This window comes from Acomys russatus, chromosome 17 (genome assembly GCF_903995435.1).
Source record: "Acomys russatus chromosome 17, mAcoRus1.1, whole genome shotgun sequence".
Lineage (NCBI taxonomy): Eukaryota > Metazoa > Chordata > Mammalia > Rodentia > Muridae > Acomys > Acomys russatus.
The window spans coordinates 24300812-24317627 of NC_067153.1; the positions used below are offsets into that span (position 1 = coordinate 24300812).

Genomic DNA, 16816 nt, shown 5'->3' on the forward strand with positions numbered 1-16816 from the left:
TAGACTCTGCCTTAGTTAGGGTTTCTATTGCTGCAATGAAACACCAGATCAAAAAGCAAGTTGGGAAGGGAAGGGCTTATTTGCATTACACTTCCATATTGCTGTTCATCATCAAAGGAAGTCAGGATAGGAACTCAAGCAGGGCAGGGACCTGCAATCAGGAGGTGATGCAGAGGCCATGGAGGGATATTGCTCACTGGATTGCCCAGCCTGCTTTCTTATAGAAGCTGGGACCACCAGCCCAGGGAATGGCACCACCCACCACCAGCTGGGCCCTACCCTATGAATCACTAATTAATAAAATGCCTTACAGCCAGGTCTTATGGAGGCATTTTCACAGCTGACATTACTTCCTTTCATATAACTCTGGTATGTGTGCCAAGCTGACATAGGAATCAGCCAGCACAACTGCCTAACTTTTTTCCGTTAGATTTTCAATATACACAGGCTACAACATGTTCATTTCTCTTCATCTATACTGCATCAAATTTACTGTTCTGAGCATTTAAAGTTTTAATGCATACACATTTAGATAAGCCTCTCGTCTTCATAATTCACCAGTGGCTGGTGATACTGAAGTGACTGTGGTGGTGTGGAACTGTCTTATATTAGAATCAAAGCAGATTGAGGCAGAAGGCTATAAAGTGAGTCTCAGGGCAGTCTGCGCTAAATAACAAAACCTCAACAAACAAATAAGTATGGCTTCCTCCAGTCTGTGTCAGAATGTGCATGAAGGGGCATGAGGTGAACAGTGTAATAGTGTGCACGGAGGGGTGTGGGATGAGAGATGTCTGAGTGTGCATGGAGGGGTGTGGGATGAGAGATGTCTGAGTGTGCATGGAAGGTGTGGGATGAGAGATGTCTGAGTGTGCATGGAGGGTGTGGGATGAGAGATGTCTGAGTGTGCATGGAGGGGTGTGGGATGAGAGATGTCTGAGTGTGCATGGAGGGGTGTGGATGAGAGATGTCTGAGTGTGCATGGAGGGGTGTGGGATGAGAGATGTCTGAGTGTGCATGGAGGGGTGTGGGATGAGAGATGTCTGAGTGTACATGGAGGGTGTGGGATGAGAGATGTCTGAGAGTGCATGGAGGGGTGTGGGATGAGAGATGTCTGAGAGTGCATGGAGGGTGTGGGATGAGAGATGTCTGAGAGTGCATGGAGGGTGTGGGATGAGAGATGTCTGAGTGTGCATGGAGGGTGTGGGATGAGAGATGTCTGAGTGTGCATGGAGGGGTGTGGGATGAGAGATGTCTGAGCGTGCATGGAGGGGTGTGGGATGAGAGATGTCTGAGTGTGCATGGAGGAGTGCGGGATGAGAGATGTCTGAGAGTGCATGGAGGGGTGTGGGATGAGAGATGTCTGAGAGTGCATGAAGGGTGTGGGATGAGAGATGTCTGAGAGTGCATGGAGGGTGTGGGATGAGAGATATCTGAGTGTGCATGGAGGGTGTGGGATGAGAGATGTCTGAGTGTGCATGGAGGGGTGTGGGATGAGAGATGTCTGAGTGTGCATGGAGGAGTGCGGGATGAGAGATGTCTGAGAGTGCATGGAGGGTGTGGCATGGGAGATGTCTGAGTGTGCATGGGGAGTATGGGGCCATAGGGTAAAAGATGTCAAGAGTGTACGCATGGAGGGGCATGGAGTAAGAGATGGCACAGGGTGCGCTGGGGCCTGGGGTGAGCAATATAAGAGCGGACACAGAAGAGCATGAGGTGAGACAGTGGGACTATGGGACTACGGATACAGACTTCTGAGGAAGCAGGAACTTGGAAGAAGAAAGGACCAGAGCTGAATCTCAACAAAGTTCATTCTTTCTGAGACAGTTCAGTCTAGGGAATACTCCTGGGTCATCCTCCTTGTCTCCCTTGGATCTCAGCCCAGGCCCCATAAGTCAGAAGGTCTTAACCAAAAGAACTAACACCATTTCTATTATGACCTAAAAGAAAAGGAAATGCTGTTTTCTTCTTTTTCTTCCTGCTGTTGCTAAGGTGAACCTACTTAAAAGACTAGAATAACTAAAAAGACAAGGAAACTTACCTATTGGGTGATTTAACCTTTTTCCTTGACTCTATACATTATTATCCACAATGACGCACAATGTCTAATAGTTAAGTCTGGTTTCAGTCTGCTCTGTATCTCATGCCTCATATTTATAGTCCAAGGTGAGAGCAATGCAAGGAGAAAAGGCTGACCTTTCCCCTCGGCTTTCATGCTTCACATGTGGCAACAGTGCAGCGAGACAAATGGCGAGTTCTCTGCTGCTCCTCGGCCCTCACGTGCGCCATTCACTCCAGGACAGCGGCTCTCTGATGATGCCGTCTACGTAACGACCATCGTTTCCTTGTTCTTAAAACTGCTTTCCACTAGCAGATCTACCAAACTGCCCTTTGCTTTCTAAGACTCCCCTGTTAGGGGCACAGCAACAGTTGTACTATGGGAAACTTAAAACAGTAAAGCAAAGCCCTAAGGTTAGATGCCTTTCTGCCTACGGAGTAGCTTTCAGAACAATGCATGCACTTTGTTTCTCAATTAGAGAACTGAACCTCTGAACTAAACACCTGATAGCTGATAAGCTGAGACTACTGGGTAGCCACCAAAACAGAAAATACAACATTATATCCTTATTCTGTTTCCAAATGCTCCCAAACTTGAAAATTTTGAGCAACAATATGATGCCATAATAGGAAGCTCCACAGACAACTTACAGTAGATCAAAGTCTAATTGCAGGGGCACTAGAAATTTTATTAAAATAAAGCATGATATCTTCAGCCTATGTATAAGGTCTATATGAAATATCCATGAAAACTGTGTCCACACCTGGGTGTCATTCCCGAAAAGTCTCACCATGTATGTAAATATTCCAAATTCAAAGCACTCGAAGTCTGAAACAGTTCTCCTGCAAAGTGTTTCAGACAAGAGGATTCAGCCCTATATCCTAATGTGTGTAAAACCACCTTGTTAAATCATTAAATTTCCAGACTTCACACACACACACACAGCACTTAGGAGGCAGAAGCTGACAAGATCTCTGTGAAGTCAGGGCCAGCCTGGTCTACCTAGCAAGTTGTAGGCTAGCCAAAGATACATGGTTACCATAACCCCCATCATCCTCATCCTCATCATCCAGGACCTCTAGCTATAACCTGCTTGCCCCTGTTTATTTTATTCCAGAGGTGTTCAAGACAGAGGCCAATGAAAAATGCCACCGATATTATAAAAGTTCCCAGACCAGCCTTTTATTTCTGTTTTTTCTATTCCACTTCACAAAACCCTTTTGTTCAGAGATTAAGAGACAATTACTATGTTCTCAGTGTCTACTAGGTGCACACATTAAAGTCCAGGCCCTCATTTGATTCTTGAAGCTACCTTATGAGATGCCATGGCCCTCCTTACAAATAACGAAGAGCTCATTATGAGGACACATCACTAGTTGAATATCACATGATCAGGTGGTGGAGAAGCAGAATAAAGCTCGTTCTCCAGTCTTCAATTCGGCGTTCTTTCCCCCAGTCGGTCAAACACTCTGAGCACTTTCCACATAACTTCAAACACAGACAACATCACTACCTCCTTCCATGAACAGATCCCATCCCTACTGCTTCCAACACAGATCAGGAACAAGTCTCCAGGCTAACACGACAAAGAGGAAGTACTTTCTCAGGAAGTAGGGTACACCTCATGACAGAGCACATGCTTATCATGTGTGAGGCCCTAGATTCAGTCCCCAGTACCAAGTGGGAAAAGCAAATTCAGCCTCCCTTAGCGAAATCCAATACTGGTAGCACACACTGGAGGAATACCAGCCAGGCTCCCCATTATTATAAAAAGGACCGAATGGTCTAATAAACTCAAACATAAGCATCTCACAGATTAGAGACAGCCAGCTCAGCTTTATTTTACTTTAAGTCCCTAAAATTTCTTTGTATTCACAACACTGCCATTTTCAACATAAAACATAAGTGGTTTTAGGAGAGTCAATCATAAATATGTTAACTTATTTTATAAAAGTTACATAGGCGGGCATAGTGGCACACGCCTTTAATCCCAGCACTCCGGAGGCAGAGGCTGGTGGATTGCTGTGAGTTCGAGGCCAGCCTGGTCTACAAAGGGAGTCCAGGACAACAGGCTACACAGAGAAACCCTGTCTCGAAAAACAAAACAACAACAAATATATATGCATATATATGTGTGTACACACACACACATATGATCTTCCTCAAGCAGATAACATTAATAGGATCCCTCTTTGACAGATGACAAATCAGTGTGAAGGGCCACTTTTTGTGTAGATTAAATTTCTCAAACCTTTATTTTTGAGAGCTTTATAAGATATAGGCAAGATTCTAAATACACTTTATAACTGTTATAAAATAAAAATTCTTTTCTCTCAGCTGACAGCTACATCCATCTTGAATAGACAAATGTCACACAAAAAAGGCCTTGAATAGTCTACAGGAAGAAAAGTGAAGCTTTAATGCTACCCTTGGCCTGGGTAAGTCCACTGATCTTGCTGAGGCACAGAGCCCATAGCAGCCATTTTGTCTAACTGCATTAGGCTACCAGGCTCATTCACAAGGAGGCTGCAGAGCCCAAAGTGCGGCTCACTCCTGGTAAGGAGATCTGGTTTTAGACTCTTACTCATGAGGCAGGGGGCTGAAGTTTGAGCTGGTATTTACAAACCCGGCTTAGGCAATCCTGGGGCACACAGTAAGGAAGCATGGCAAACCAAAGAGAAGTGACCTCAGTATCTCTCACCTGATCTCGGCCAAATCCTCCAATCACTACACAGGATGATACCCATACAACCAATGGCTTTTTCATTGCTTCACAGAAGCTGGACCAAAATAAACTGCTTATGCTTAAATGTTTCTTAGGTGACTAGTCTGGAAACTCCGTTACTGAATTTATTTCTGTGAGAAATTATGCTCCATGATTCATTTAAGAAATCCAAACACTGGAATGTGTCTTTCTCTTTCCAGCTCCAAGAGCTGAGAACTTCCCTTCCTCTCCTCTGGAGAAGTCACTTTGACTCCTCAGTTCTGGGCCCATTTACATATATTGATGAGCCATTAGCCTCCAAAAGAAAGGTGACAGATCACCTTTTACTTGTCTTGTGTGTGGGGGGGGGGCATGGGGGGCAATGGAGGATGGGGTTGTGCCAAAATATAGCTCTGTCTACTTTCTGCTTTATATACAACTGCTCACTGAGGCATATAGGCCAAACACTACTACTGCCCCATCTTAGAAATGAAGAGACCAAAGTGCACAAGTTGTGAGATTGGCCCAAAGTTACAGCCTGGATGGGCTAGGATATGAAACCAGATTTTATTTCCCAGTCCAATTTCCCTTATCAGTCAGAGAGCAACTAGTCAGCAACAGGAGCAAGGAACAGAAAGGTGACTGGTTGTGGTTTACTCAGAATTTATTTTTAGACTAATTATATATGGCTTTATGGATTTTCACTAACTCCATTCTTTACTGATGCACAATGAGCTGGCCACTAAAACCACCTGATCAGGGAGTATAAATTGTTTTAACTTAATCTCCTTCTCCTTGTCACGCAGAGACGTTCACTTCAGGAGTTTCACAACAGTGTGACTAAACAAGCCCATCTGCATTAGTCACTTTGTAACTCTTGGATGAGATTCTCCCAAAACTTCTCATGATAGGCAGGTGGGCAGAAATAAGCCTTTACCAAAAAGACAAGGCACTGAAGGCAAAACGTAAATGTGGGTCTTACACTTTTCTTTCTTTCAGCTTAAGCTATGAGGTAGGAAAACAAATATGAGGGAAACGATCTGTTGCCACTTACTCAGGCTTAGGTGGTTTAGGAGAAAGCTCACTAATTTAAATCAGCACATGGCAGGAATTTTCAGCAAGAGAAGGAAGGACTGCGGCTGCAGCTCAGTAAGTGCCTGCCTAGCATGCATGATGCTCTGTGCTCAAAAAGAAATGAAAGGAATGGGGATGGGTGAAAGTTAACAGGCAACAACAGTCAGACACACTTTCACCTCTAAGGACTTTCACACGTTATCTCATTTTAAAAATCAAGATACCACTATCAGATAGGTGAGGGTAGGTATGACTCAGCTGAGCTTGCAAATGAGCATAAAGTCTAAGATACTTGCTCAAGGTTACACATTACATTGATCAGTAAGGCCACAAACTTACAACCACAACAGCATCGTGATTGACACAGTACTTTGGAAAAGATAGCACTTAAATTTCATGTTCTGATTGAGTAATTTCACTATTATTAAAGAAAATACAGTATAACATATGTGTTCTAATTTCACATCATCTTATATGCTGTAATACTACTTAGAGGTGTTCCAAGTAGTATTTCGAGAGTTTCTGCCAAGAAAGAAATGAACAGATGATGTTTTGGGCATTTTTTTAAAAAACATGATTATAGCTTGCACATCAAATTCATTTTCTTATTTTGTAAGAGGAGGACTGTTTGAGCACACTTAAAATTCAGTCCACTCTTACTGAGCTTATGGGACACTTTAGGCTTCTGTTTCCCATCAAGGGATAAACTCAACCTTAGGGTGAAAGGGTGTGAACCTTAAGGTCAACAGGACTTGCTTCTCAGTATCAACAGCATTCCAAGAATCCTAAATGACTAAGGTGGCTGGAAGGCAGGCTTACGAGCATGTGAGACCTCACAGGTGTCAGTTGAGAGGAAGGTAAAAAGCAAGTGTGTCCAGATGTCTAGGATCATTGGTGTGTGCAGCCATAGTCAACTGTTTCTGCTTACTGTTGCTAATGGCAAGAACAAGGAGCAGGCCTTTCTAACAAACACTTTCTTGTCTGACAAAATTAATTGATTATTAATTAAATGATTATTTTAAGATGAAAAGAAGGAAAGAAATAATTATTTAAAACATTTATACCTGGCTGTATTACTTTACCCCACGAAGAAATGAAATGCAAAAATATCAAGTGCTTAAGTTATCAGGGTGGTCATGAAACAAAAAAACCAAAGTGCCACCTTTGCCAGCAGCTCAGTGTTCTGAGGGCAACACACAGAGAGAAGCTGACTGGCAGTCAGTCTGCTGAGCTCTGGCTCCACTTCACAAAGCAAGTGTTGCAGTACCATCACATCTGCAAACTCGGCATGGCCTGGGATCACACCACCCTATACTCTTCCTATTATTCTCTTGCTTGTCAGTGGCTTCTAGAGACTCCACCTGAAATACAACTGACACGTGACACATAAGTAAATACTTACATAAATGACAAATAAGTACATAAATCCTACACATTTTTCTGGTGACTACAATACCACTACCACAAAACTGTTGATACAGTTCTTCAGTGTGGTATCATGAACAAGTAAGCTTTCAAGATTTGATACACAGCTCAATAAACAGGATAATTCATAATCTTATATACACAGAGAAACATATTTAGGGTGTCATTTCTGCTATTTATATAAAATACCAAAGAAAATACCATACTTTCTTCTTGAACTAGAAATCATGTTTACTTAATTATCTGGTGCTTATCTTAGAACAGCCCTCATCAGGCAATTTCAAATTCAACTGGCTAGATGCATTTGCAACTTAATGGACTCTGCACCAGCCCAGGCCCTGGCTCCTACCCAATCTATCCTGGTCTGACAAGAGCACTAAGTTCTACCCCAGCCAGCTCTCCACTGTAGTTTCTGGAGAAATCCCTTCCACAGAAAGGAGAAAGAGCACAGTTTCCCACTGCCCACTCCAGTCTCCACGTGTGAGCTAGAATTCCCTTGGGGATGCTGTCTGATGCTGGAGAGGGAAGGAGACTCTTCTCTGTGGAATTTCCTGCACAGCCTGCTAACAGTGTGACAGAGTGGTTCAGGTGCTCCCCATCTTTCCCAGAACTCTGTGCCTTGTATTGCTATCTCCACACTCAGTAGAAACTGAGGCTTAAGGCCTAAGTGTATATGAGCAGAATTTACTAAGTCTGCCCTTATACTAGAGTTCCTAGGTGTATTTTTATCATCTCTGTCAAAGTAGATCACTGTTACTTTGTAGCTGTCTTGAGGACAAGTCAATAGGCTTTTGTGTCTTCAGTAGTTGAAGTACATTATGATCATTAACTGAACAATTTAATTATGAGATCAATAAAGAACTGCTTTCAACTCCCCAGTATTTTACAGTGAACTTGGACATTTGTTGGCTTACTCCCCAGGTCAGTCTCCTTGCCTGCCCCAGCACCACCACCACAGCCAGATGGAGAAAAGTCTCAACCTGAACCTTAGCTCTGGTCAATTATAGAGAAAAGGTGATTCTGTTAAGAGATTAAGGCAGTTATCGATGTTATCTGTAGGTCCAGGTGTGTCCAGTCTGTGGACTACAGTCTACATGCACCCCATGATAGCTATGAATTCAACTCAAAACAAATTAGTAAACTTATTTAGAACATGAGATTCTTTGATACGGATTTCTTTCCTTTTTTCCTGTAATTTGATCATGCAGGTCTCAGATGTGAACTTTATAGATGACAGAATCATGCATGCCACAACATCAGAAAGTTAGATTTGCCAGACAGACTACATTCAAGGTCAAAGCAAATCTGAGACTACCATATTGAGGAATACTCTTGCCATTTAAGTAGTTTCTGTTGTTGTCAGCAAGGTTACCTAAGGTCATCAAATAATCATACAGGTACCCCAGTGCTTAAGGGGAGTGTGTGCTAACCCTGGTTGTTCAAAGGTCTGTCTGATTCTCTTGTCCTGTCTGCCAAGTTCATAATCCCAATATTGGATTTTTTTGTCACAGGGACTAAATTCTTGACAAGAAGTGAAGGAGAGATGTTGTAGTCTCGCCCTTCTTTCCTAGGATACAGTCCACCATGGTGGGGAGGGCAAGGCAGGAGAGTGGACGTGGCTCCACCTCTGAGCTCCTCCGGGTTGTGTTCACTCCCCACTCAGGTCTCACTCATAAGCTTGTACAACCCTGACAGCAGCACTGCCAGGGGGGATCAAGTGTCCACACACAGCCTCTGAGGTCACACTCCACATTCCTGCCCTCACGCTTCTGCTTCTCTACAAGCTCTTAAGAAAAGGCACCCTTTAGCCTGAAACTCCTTTGTTGTCCTGCCACTGTCATCTTCCCTCCTCTTTGTTCTCTACCACCAATCCACAGAAGGGGTCACACTTGGTTCCAGGACACAGTCTGTATGTCTTTAAAAGCTTTCCTCCCTCTTCACTGGTGGAATAATGTATCATTTCCCCCCAAAGTCTGGCCCTTGCCCCTCACTTCACAGAAATCACTAAGGGCCACCTCCTGCAGTGAATTAGGTGTGCAGGTTCCCTAGACAATACAAAACCTCTAGATAAACTGCTGGATCTAGCCTTCAACTTCCTTTGTAAAATTAAGGAATGGCAGGGGGTGGGGGTCAGGGGTCAGGGTGTAGTGTGTGTGTGTGTGTAGATGGCTCAGCACTTAAAAGTACTTAAGACCCTTTACACTGGATCTGGGTTTCGTTTCCAGCACCTAGACAGTAGGCAGAGTTCACCTTCAGCTCCCGCTCCAAGGATCCAATGCCTCTTCTAGCCTTCACAGGCACTGTACACATGTGATGCACGTACATAAATTCAGCCGAACACTCATATACGTGTTTTAAATCTGATTTAAAAAAAATTAGGAGGCTGGGACTGCAGAAGCATTTAACAAAGTAGATTCTTTGGCAAGTCAGCCCTCTCCCAAGCTGTTTTCTAGTTAGCTCAGTTTAAGAAATTTCTAAATATCCTTTTCCTCTGGAGAATCACATTGCATAAAAGCACATTAAAGGCTTTGGTGTATTTAAGGAAATTCTTTTATCAAGCATTCCCCAAGCTTACTTGACCACAAAATCCTATTCTCCTATTATACTTATTCACATCCCGATTAACTCAGATTAGGGAACAAACTTTTGAAAATACTGCAATGGAGTACAAGGCCAACTAGAGTGTTAAGCATTTTATAACTCTGACTAGAATTCAACACTTAATACCTAACAAAACACTAAACTATGAAAATGAATCTCAGTGTAAGAATGTTTATCTTTAGCAGCCATATTATGCTGAGGACTAAAAGATTTATCTACAGTCTTTCCTATAAACCATTTTATCAGTGAGCTGTATATCCAGGCCTAACTCCATATATAAGGCAAAAAAAAAAAAAAAAAAGCACCCAACACATGCAATTTGAGGATACTGTAGAGGGAGCTATAAGGACCAAAGCAAAACCCAGTAAGCACAGAAATAGATGCATCCCAAGGCCAAGTGGCTGATGAGTCAATTCCCAAAGCTGGTGCTTTCTCCCCCTTGAAATTGCCACTTCAAGGCTATGTTCCTACAGAAGAAAAGATCACATGCAATGTGATTCACCCATAAGGTTCTGAACTCAACTGTTAAGAGGCGGCATCTCATTCTGGGGTGCTCAGCATGGGACACAGGAAGTAGAGAGGAGGGTGGGCTCCCAGGGCTTGGCCATCGGGCTCCAACGGCTTCTTAGCTACTTCTGTCTCCTTCATCTTACCTTGCTAGTCCACAGCTTGATTCTTCCATGCCTAGGAAGCCTTCATCCTTAGGCTTATAACCCCGAGTTACTTCCGTTCTTTAGTGAGCAGCTCAGAATGTCTAGAAGAGCGAAGTGCATTGGTACATTCCCCCGGCAGATAATCACACCCAGCAGTCACATCCTCTAGCCTAGAACTTTAGATACTGAAGAATAAGGTACCAGCTTTCTAAGTGAGTGATTCTGCTCAAATGTAGTTTAACTAAAAATAAGGTAAGATTACCTATAGAGGCTGGGCCTTTAATTTTAGCACTTGGGAGGCAGAATCAAGTGGAGTTTTAAGCCAGCCTGGTCTACATAGTAAGTTCCAGGCCATCAAGTCTACACAGTGAGTCCCTGCTGGGAGGTTGGGAGGATCACCTATAGGGCCACATGTTAAAGTAGTAGATAGTTATTTTTAAAACAAACAACCCTAGGCTTACCAGTTGATGAAGGGTGACAAATGAGAGGGCATAGGAAAGTGACACGTCAGAAATGGTTAAAATTCATTGATAATGACAGGACTGAGGTAAATTATACTTTAACCCAGCTTGTGCTTTTATCATCTGGTTTTCAACACTGCATATGAAGAACATTTCTACTCTTCTAGCTCTCAATATGTGAACTATGAAGGGGAGATGACATTTCAGGCTAGCATATCAAATACAAACCACAGTAAGCAAAATAGGGTAGACTTGATCTGTGAGAAACACAAAAAGCCAATGGTCTCCTTAGGCTTTCAGTAAGAACGTTATAAACACTGTCTTAAAATCAAAAACAGCTATGTGACTGCAATCCGATTTAAATGCTTAAAGTCTTACATAATCTGCAAAATGTAAGTAGAACAAAACAGAGTTTTGTGGAAAGCTAAGAAAATACACAGGCTCCGGATTTCCCAATCAGTTAACACAATAAAGCAAACAATACAGGTAAAGTCGGATGAGCTGGAGTTTGCTATAAACGCGTTTGTCCAAATGAGTCTCAAACCTCATTACTTTAGCTCTATGACTATGTAAGATAATATATTTTTTTAAAAAGATAATATATTTTATCATTGATGACTGATAATGTAGGCCATTTGTCATTTAGCTTTATTTAAAGTTCCTGGTCATTTCCAACATTAGAATTAAGGTCATTAAAAAGTCTGTAAGGGCCATCAAGACAGCTACAGGTAAAGGCCTAAGTAAGCCTAATAACTTGAGTCCAATCCCTGACTCACATGGTAGGAGACAGAAGTGTCTTTTGACCTCACCCAGGCACAGCATCCCAAAGCATTTTTGCTGTCTCTTACCTGAAAGACCATGTACTTGAAGACAGATTGGGGGATCCCTTGAACTAGTCTGGATCTTACCCTCCCCTGTCTACTCTCACTATTCTACAGGCCACAGGTCAAATTATAGGTATAGGTACAAACACTAATAAACACAATGAGACACACAGAAGACTACCATCGGATGTGTTTCACTAGTCTAATTCCAGGGGCAGCCAATACCTGAAAAAATAGAATGATCAGTACTGAAATAATTCACAAGCCTGCTGTTGTCATGATGTTCAGCACTGGGCACAGTAGCTGGAATGGGGTCACCACTGGCCGACCTCTGGGGCTATGCCACCACTGTACTTCCGGGTCTCACAGAGGACGGCAGACATTTTCCTTTGTTTTTCTGACAGTAGGAATTTGAAATGATCCAGGCACTCTGACGAGATGGCCCGGTGACAGTTAAGAGCACTTCATGCTCTTGCAGAGAACAGCTCACAACCATCGGTTATCCACTTCCAGGGGGATCTGATGCCCTTTTAGCTTCCATGGGCACCTGCATGCATGGAACTCACACAGGCACACACACAAACACACAGATAAAAAAGTACAGCTGGGTGGTGGTAGTGCACACCTTTAATCCCAGCACTCAGGGGAAGGACATTGTGTTCAAATGTCCTGGGCTACATGAGACTGTCTCAACTAAAGACCATCACAAATAAGCTGCTCCCATTTCTGACGAAAGTCACATTAAGAAGTTATCTTTCATTCTCCATATTAAGACTCACTTAACTCTCATCAGAAACACCCCTTCTTCAGGAAGGAGTCTTCTAACCAGGCACCTGCGATGCTGCACCTGGAGTTATTAAATGACCCACAGTGCCTCGTTTTCCCTTGTAGCGCACAGTGACAGTAAGTAAATGACAGCTATTGCTCTTTGTTAAATGTCTGTGCTCCACACGAGGCTCCAGCCATCAGAGGTAGAATCATGTGGGTCTTGCTCACTGGCTTCCTATGTCCTGTGCTGACAAGTGCTTGGCACACAGGTGTGTAGTACATGTTGACTCAACAGACATTTGGAGGGGAAAACCACCCAATGGAGTCCTCAAAAAGCAAGGGAAGGTACGGCAAGGCCACTGAAATCTAAGGTTAAGAACATCTCTCCACCTTCGCACAAGATGGAAACAGGCTTTTCCGACTGTGATAAAGCAACTATACCATTTATATATCACCATCAGCATGCCCTTCCTACCTTCCGAAGCATTTTTACAACACGTGTGCTCTCATTACTGCAAAGTCTCCATCCAAACAGTTCATAGGCATAAAACCCGCTCATCTTGAAAGCATTCCTCAATGTCTTGGAAACTGGTCATTTTTGCAGTACTCACTTTATCATATTTCCTCTACAAACAGCATTGCTAAAACCAGGTTCCCTTTGTCCCTTTAGGTTTTAGACGACTGAAATGCACACTGATTCCTACTTAAACCTTCAGACTTATGGGATCTAGGAGTCCCAATATCTCACCAGACAAAGGGAGGGAACCTGAAAGCTTCTGCGAGCTGCTAGTGGCACTTCCCAAGGAATTACTGGTAAATTAACCCAGGCAGCTAATTGCGCAGCAAACTTCCCAAACAGTTAAGCATGAGCTTCCAATACGAAGAGGGAGAAGAAGAGAGAACTTCCTGTTCAAACGGTAAGTACTTCAATGACTGACGTCTTTTTAAAAACTATGTAAAAGTTCATATTCAGGAAGATCATGGGTCACAGTTGGTACAAACTCCTAAGTGAAAGTACTGCATCTTCAAGATTCTATGACAGAAGAAAGTTAATGGGACCCACCTTGGCTACTAACCTGACTTACAACTTCATTTTAGAGATCATGAACATTTCACCTCTTAAGAATTTAAAGCTAATCCTGCACGACATAAATTTTAAAGTAGGCTGAGGTCAAGAAAAGTATCCAAAACTGCAGTGAAAAAAACAAAGTACTTAAGTTTTAGAAAGTATGTTTCCCACCTTTCCAAGGAATTCTGTTTAGAAATCTGGGTCTGCAGCAATATAGTATCTGACATCTTCATCAAGTGTGTGGATGCCTAATTGGAGTCACATTATCTACCCTTGTTCGCATAACAGTACTATGAAACAGGCAAATCAATGTTTTTATAATGAAATGAAGAACACAAGGCTGTGAGAGTAACTGAGGCAGTGGGAGAACCGTCTCCTCCCATTCCTAGCCTGCTGCTACTCCCACAGTGGCAGGCTGCCCTGCGCCTCCCCAGCTGCTCCTCATTCTTTATTCCTCGGTGGCGCAAGCAGCAAGACCAATCCAATCCCTCCAATCACAGTCGTGCCCACTGAGCCCCTGATTGCGTGTCTCAGAAGCCTTTACAGGTCGAGCTACTTTGGTCTCGTGTGACACGTGTATACACAACGTAACTTGGTACTAGAAAAAGAAAAGGAACTGTTTTCTCCCTTGTGAAAGCACAGGAATCTCTAACTGCATTCACTCCATGCACAGTGAAGAGGAGGCTGAACAGCAGAAGAGACCCAGAGTGTGAGGGTAGTGGGGTGAGTCCTCCAGATGACAGGAATGCTGTTAACTAGTAAGTACATGTGAGTTGTGGGGTTTCCTTCGTGTTTAACTTTTTCTTTAAGAGTACTTGAGGCCAGGTGTGGTGGTGCACACCTGTATTCCCAGCACTCAAGAGGCAGAGGCAGGACGTACCAGGCCAGCCAGTGCTACATAGTAAGAGTCAAAACCACAACAAAGAGTACTAGAAGGGATAAGAGTTGTTTTTTTATTATTATTATTATTATTATTATTATTATTATTATTATTATTATTATTATTATTATTACTACATCAAGTGAATCTTAAAAGTTCAGGAGAAAAAACTAGATTCTTTAACTTCAAAATTTTATTTCCTTGTCAGTATTATAGGCCATATGGATACACTTGCACACATGAAAGCCAAAGGTGTACCAAATAACATCCACAGAAAATAAAAGCCAAAGCAAGATTGAGCTTTTGCAACAGGCCTGACTCTGATCTTCAGTAGCCAACATACCATATTCTTTAAAGCAAATTGAGTTCATATCAGTGGTTTTCAACTGTGAATACATATTAGTAATAGAATCATAAAACAAAACAAAAACAAAAACAAACAAATAAACAAACAAAAACAATCCTGGTATCTCAGCCCTGCTCCAGACAAGTGGAGAAGTAGGAGGAACTAATTGGCTAGTTCTAGAACTGAACCAGAATTAAAAATCTGTGGTCTAGCAGGGTGTGGTAGCAAATGCCTATAATCCTAGCTAAGGGCTGAAGCTATGAGACTGACCTAGTGAGATGTGGTGGGCATGGGGATAGGGGATAAGAGAAAGGGTGGGAGGGAGGGAGGGAGGGAGGGAAAGAATTAATTAAAGAAAAATAGAAAGGCCTCTGGTTTAATGCTTTCTGGTCTACTGTTCTGTCACCCATTTTCAAATATGATGCCACCAAAATGCATTTCCATATCAAAAAATTATTCAGAGAATTAGGACTAAAAGTCACAATAGCCAAAACCACTGGAATTTTAAACTTGAATGAGTTTATTATTTAGTTATAAGCAACTATTCATAATCACAATTATATTACACCAAAGACTAGCCACTCAAAAACAGGAAAAACACCTATATTTAATGCTCATATCAGTGCCTTAGTATTAGACATCATAAAATTTTATCTTCATCTGAATAGTAGCTGGTCTTGTTAAACACTTGCTTTTTGGAATCTTCCCATAGCCATAAGAATAAAAGGCAAATAAAGAAACCAGAAGTACAAGCTACCCTATTACACAGGTATCCCAAGTCACTTCGACAGGGAGTTTCCGGGGCTCAGAGACAAAGGATTTCTCAGAAGCATTACTGCAATGCTATTGCTCATTTCTTACTCAACACAGCACTACTAAAGAGGATGTTGCTACTTTCCCACCTTAGCTGCCTCATGTGTTCTCCTTGAGACAGCTGGAGTCAACAGAGGTAAGTGTGGCTTTGGGAACAGCTGCAATGCCAACTTTATTTATTTTTAGACTTACTCTAAATGCTTCCATATTATCTGAGTCTAAAAATGTTGCAAGAGATGCATATTAGTTAAAACTAGAGAATGAGTAACTAAACCTGATCTAAGTTATCGGCTTAAGCAAATATGGCAATAGAAACAAGCTGTGCATTTAGTATTGTAATGAGAAGCTGCTCACATTTGAGGGGCTTACACTAAAGTTTTCAGACAAACGTTCAAAGCAATCTAAAATGCACTTCATATGCTAACTGGCCTAGGTGCTTAGCTGGAAAATATCTCAGATTCTTGCTCCATCAGAGTACTGATCAACATCTGCTCCGGTAAGGACAAGGAGATATTAAGTGTAGAAAAGAATTTTGATTTTGTTTCCATTTCTAGATCAGTGAGCTACAACAAACTAGTCAGTGAAGTAGAATAAACTTACATGATTTATTGTAGACTGGACAGCCTTAACGTAGTGGGTGAGTTCTCGATCCATTTTAGCAAACTCGACCATGGCCTTGTCCATACTGTACTCACTACTCACTTCAGCTGAAAGAGAACAAGAAGCTGTCATCATTATTTTCCACTTCAAACACCAAATGTGGAAAAAGTTCAAACATAACCATCCAAAGAGCTAGTCTGTAAAAGTACTGCACTTTTCTTGAAACCTCTTCAACAATCCACTATGCCTATTTGCATGTCCCTCCCTTTCTAGATCTTTGCAGGGGTTGAGAGTGATTTGGGGGTATGTGCCTTTTTCGTGCACTATTTTGCTTTTCTTTCCTCGTGCCTGTTCTTTCCAAGAACAAGTCAAATCCCTATACCTTCTCTAGCCTGTTGCATCGGACACACACAAATCCACTATGTTATTACAAAAAAGGACTAAGAATTTAAAAGATCAAAATGAACTGCAAAAAATCTCTGCCCCTTTGCCCCTTCTGCAACATATCAAGGGGCAGGCTCCACTCCAGGGGGACACTCCAT

The 16816-nt window shown here is 42.3% G+C and overlaps 1 protein-coding gene across 3 annotated transcripts in view; it reads right to left on the bottom strand.

Annotated features, from left to right (window-relative positions):
• The window catches only part of Nsmce2 (NSE2 (MMS21) homolog, SMC5-SMC6 complex SUMO ligase), a 214451-nt gene that overhangs the window by 150793 nt on the left and 46842 nt on the right, over nt 1–16816 (bottom strand). For all 3 annotated transcript variants that reach the window (XM_051159621.1, XM_051159622.1, XM_051159623.1), the window contains one exon: nt 16275–16381. In XM_051159621.1, coding sequence (XP_051015578.1) covers nt 16275–16381 — 107 coding nt within the window. The remainder of the gene's footprint in view (nt 1–16274; nt 16382–16816) is intronic.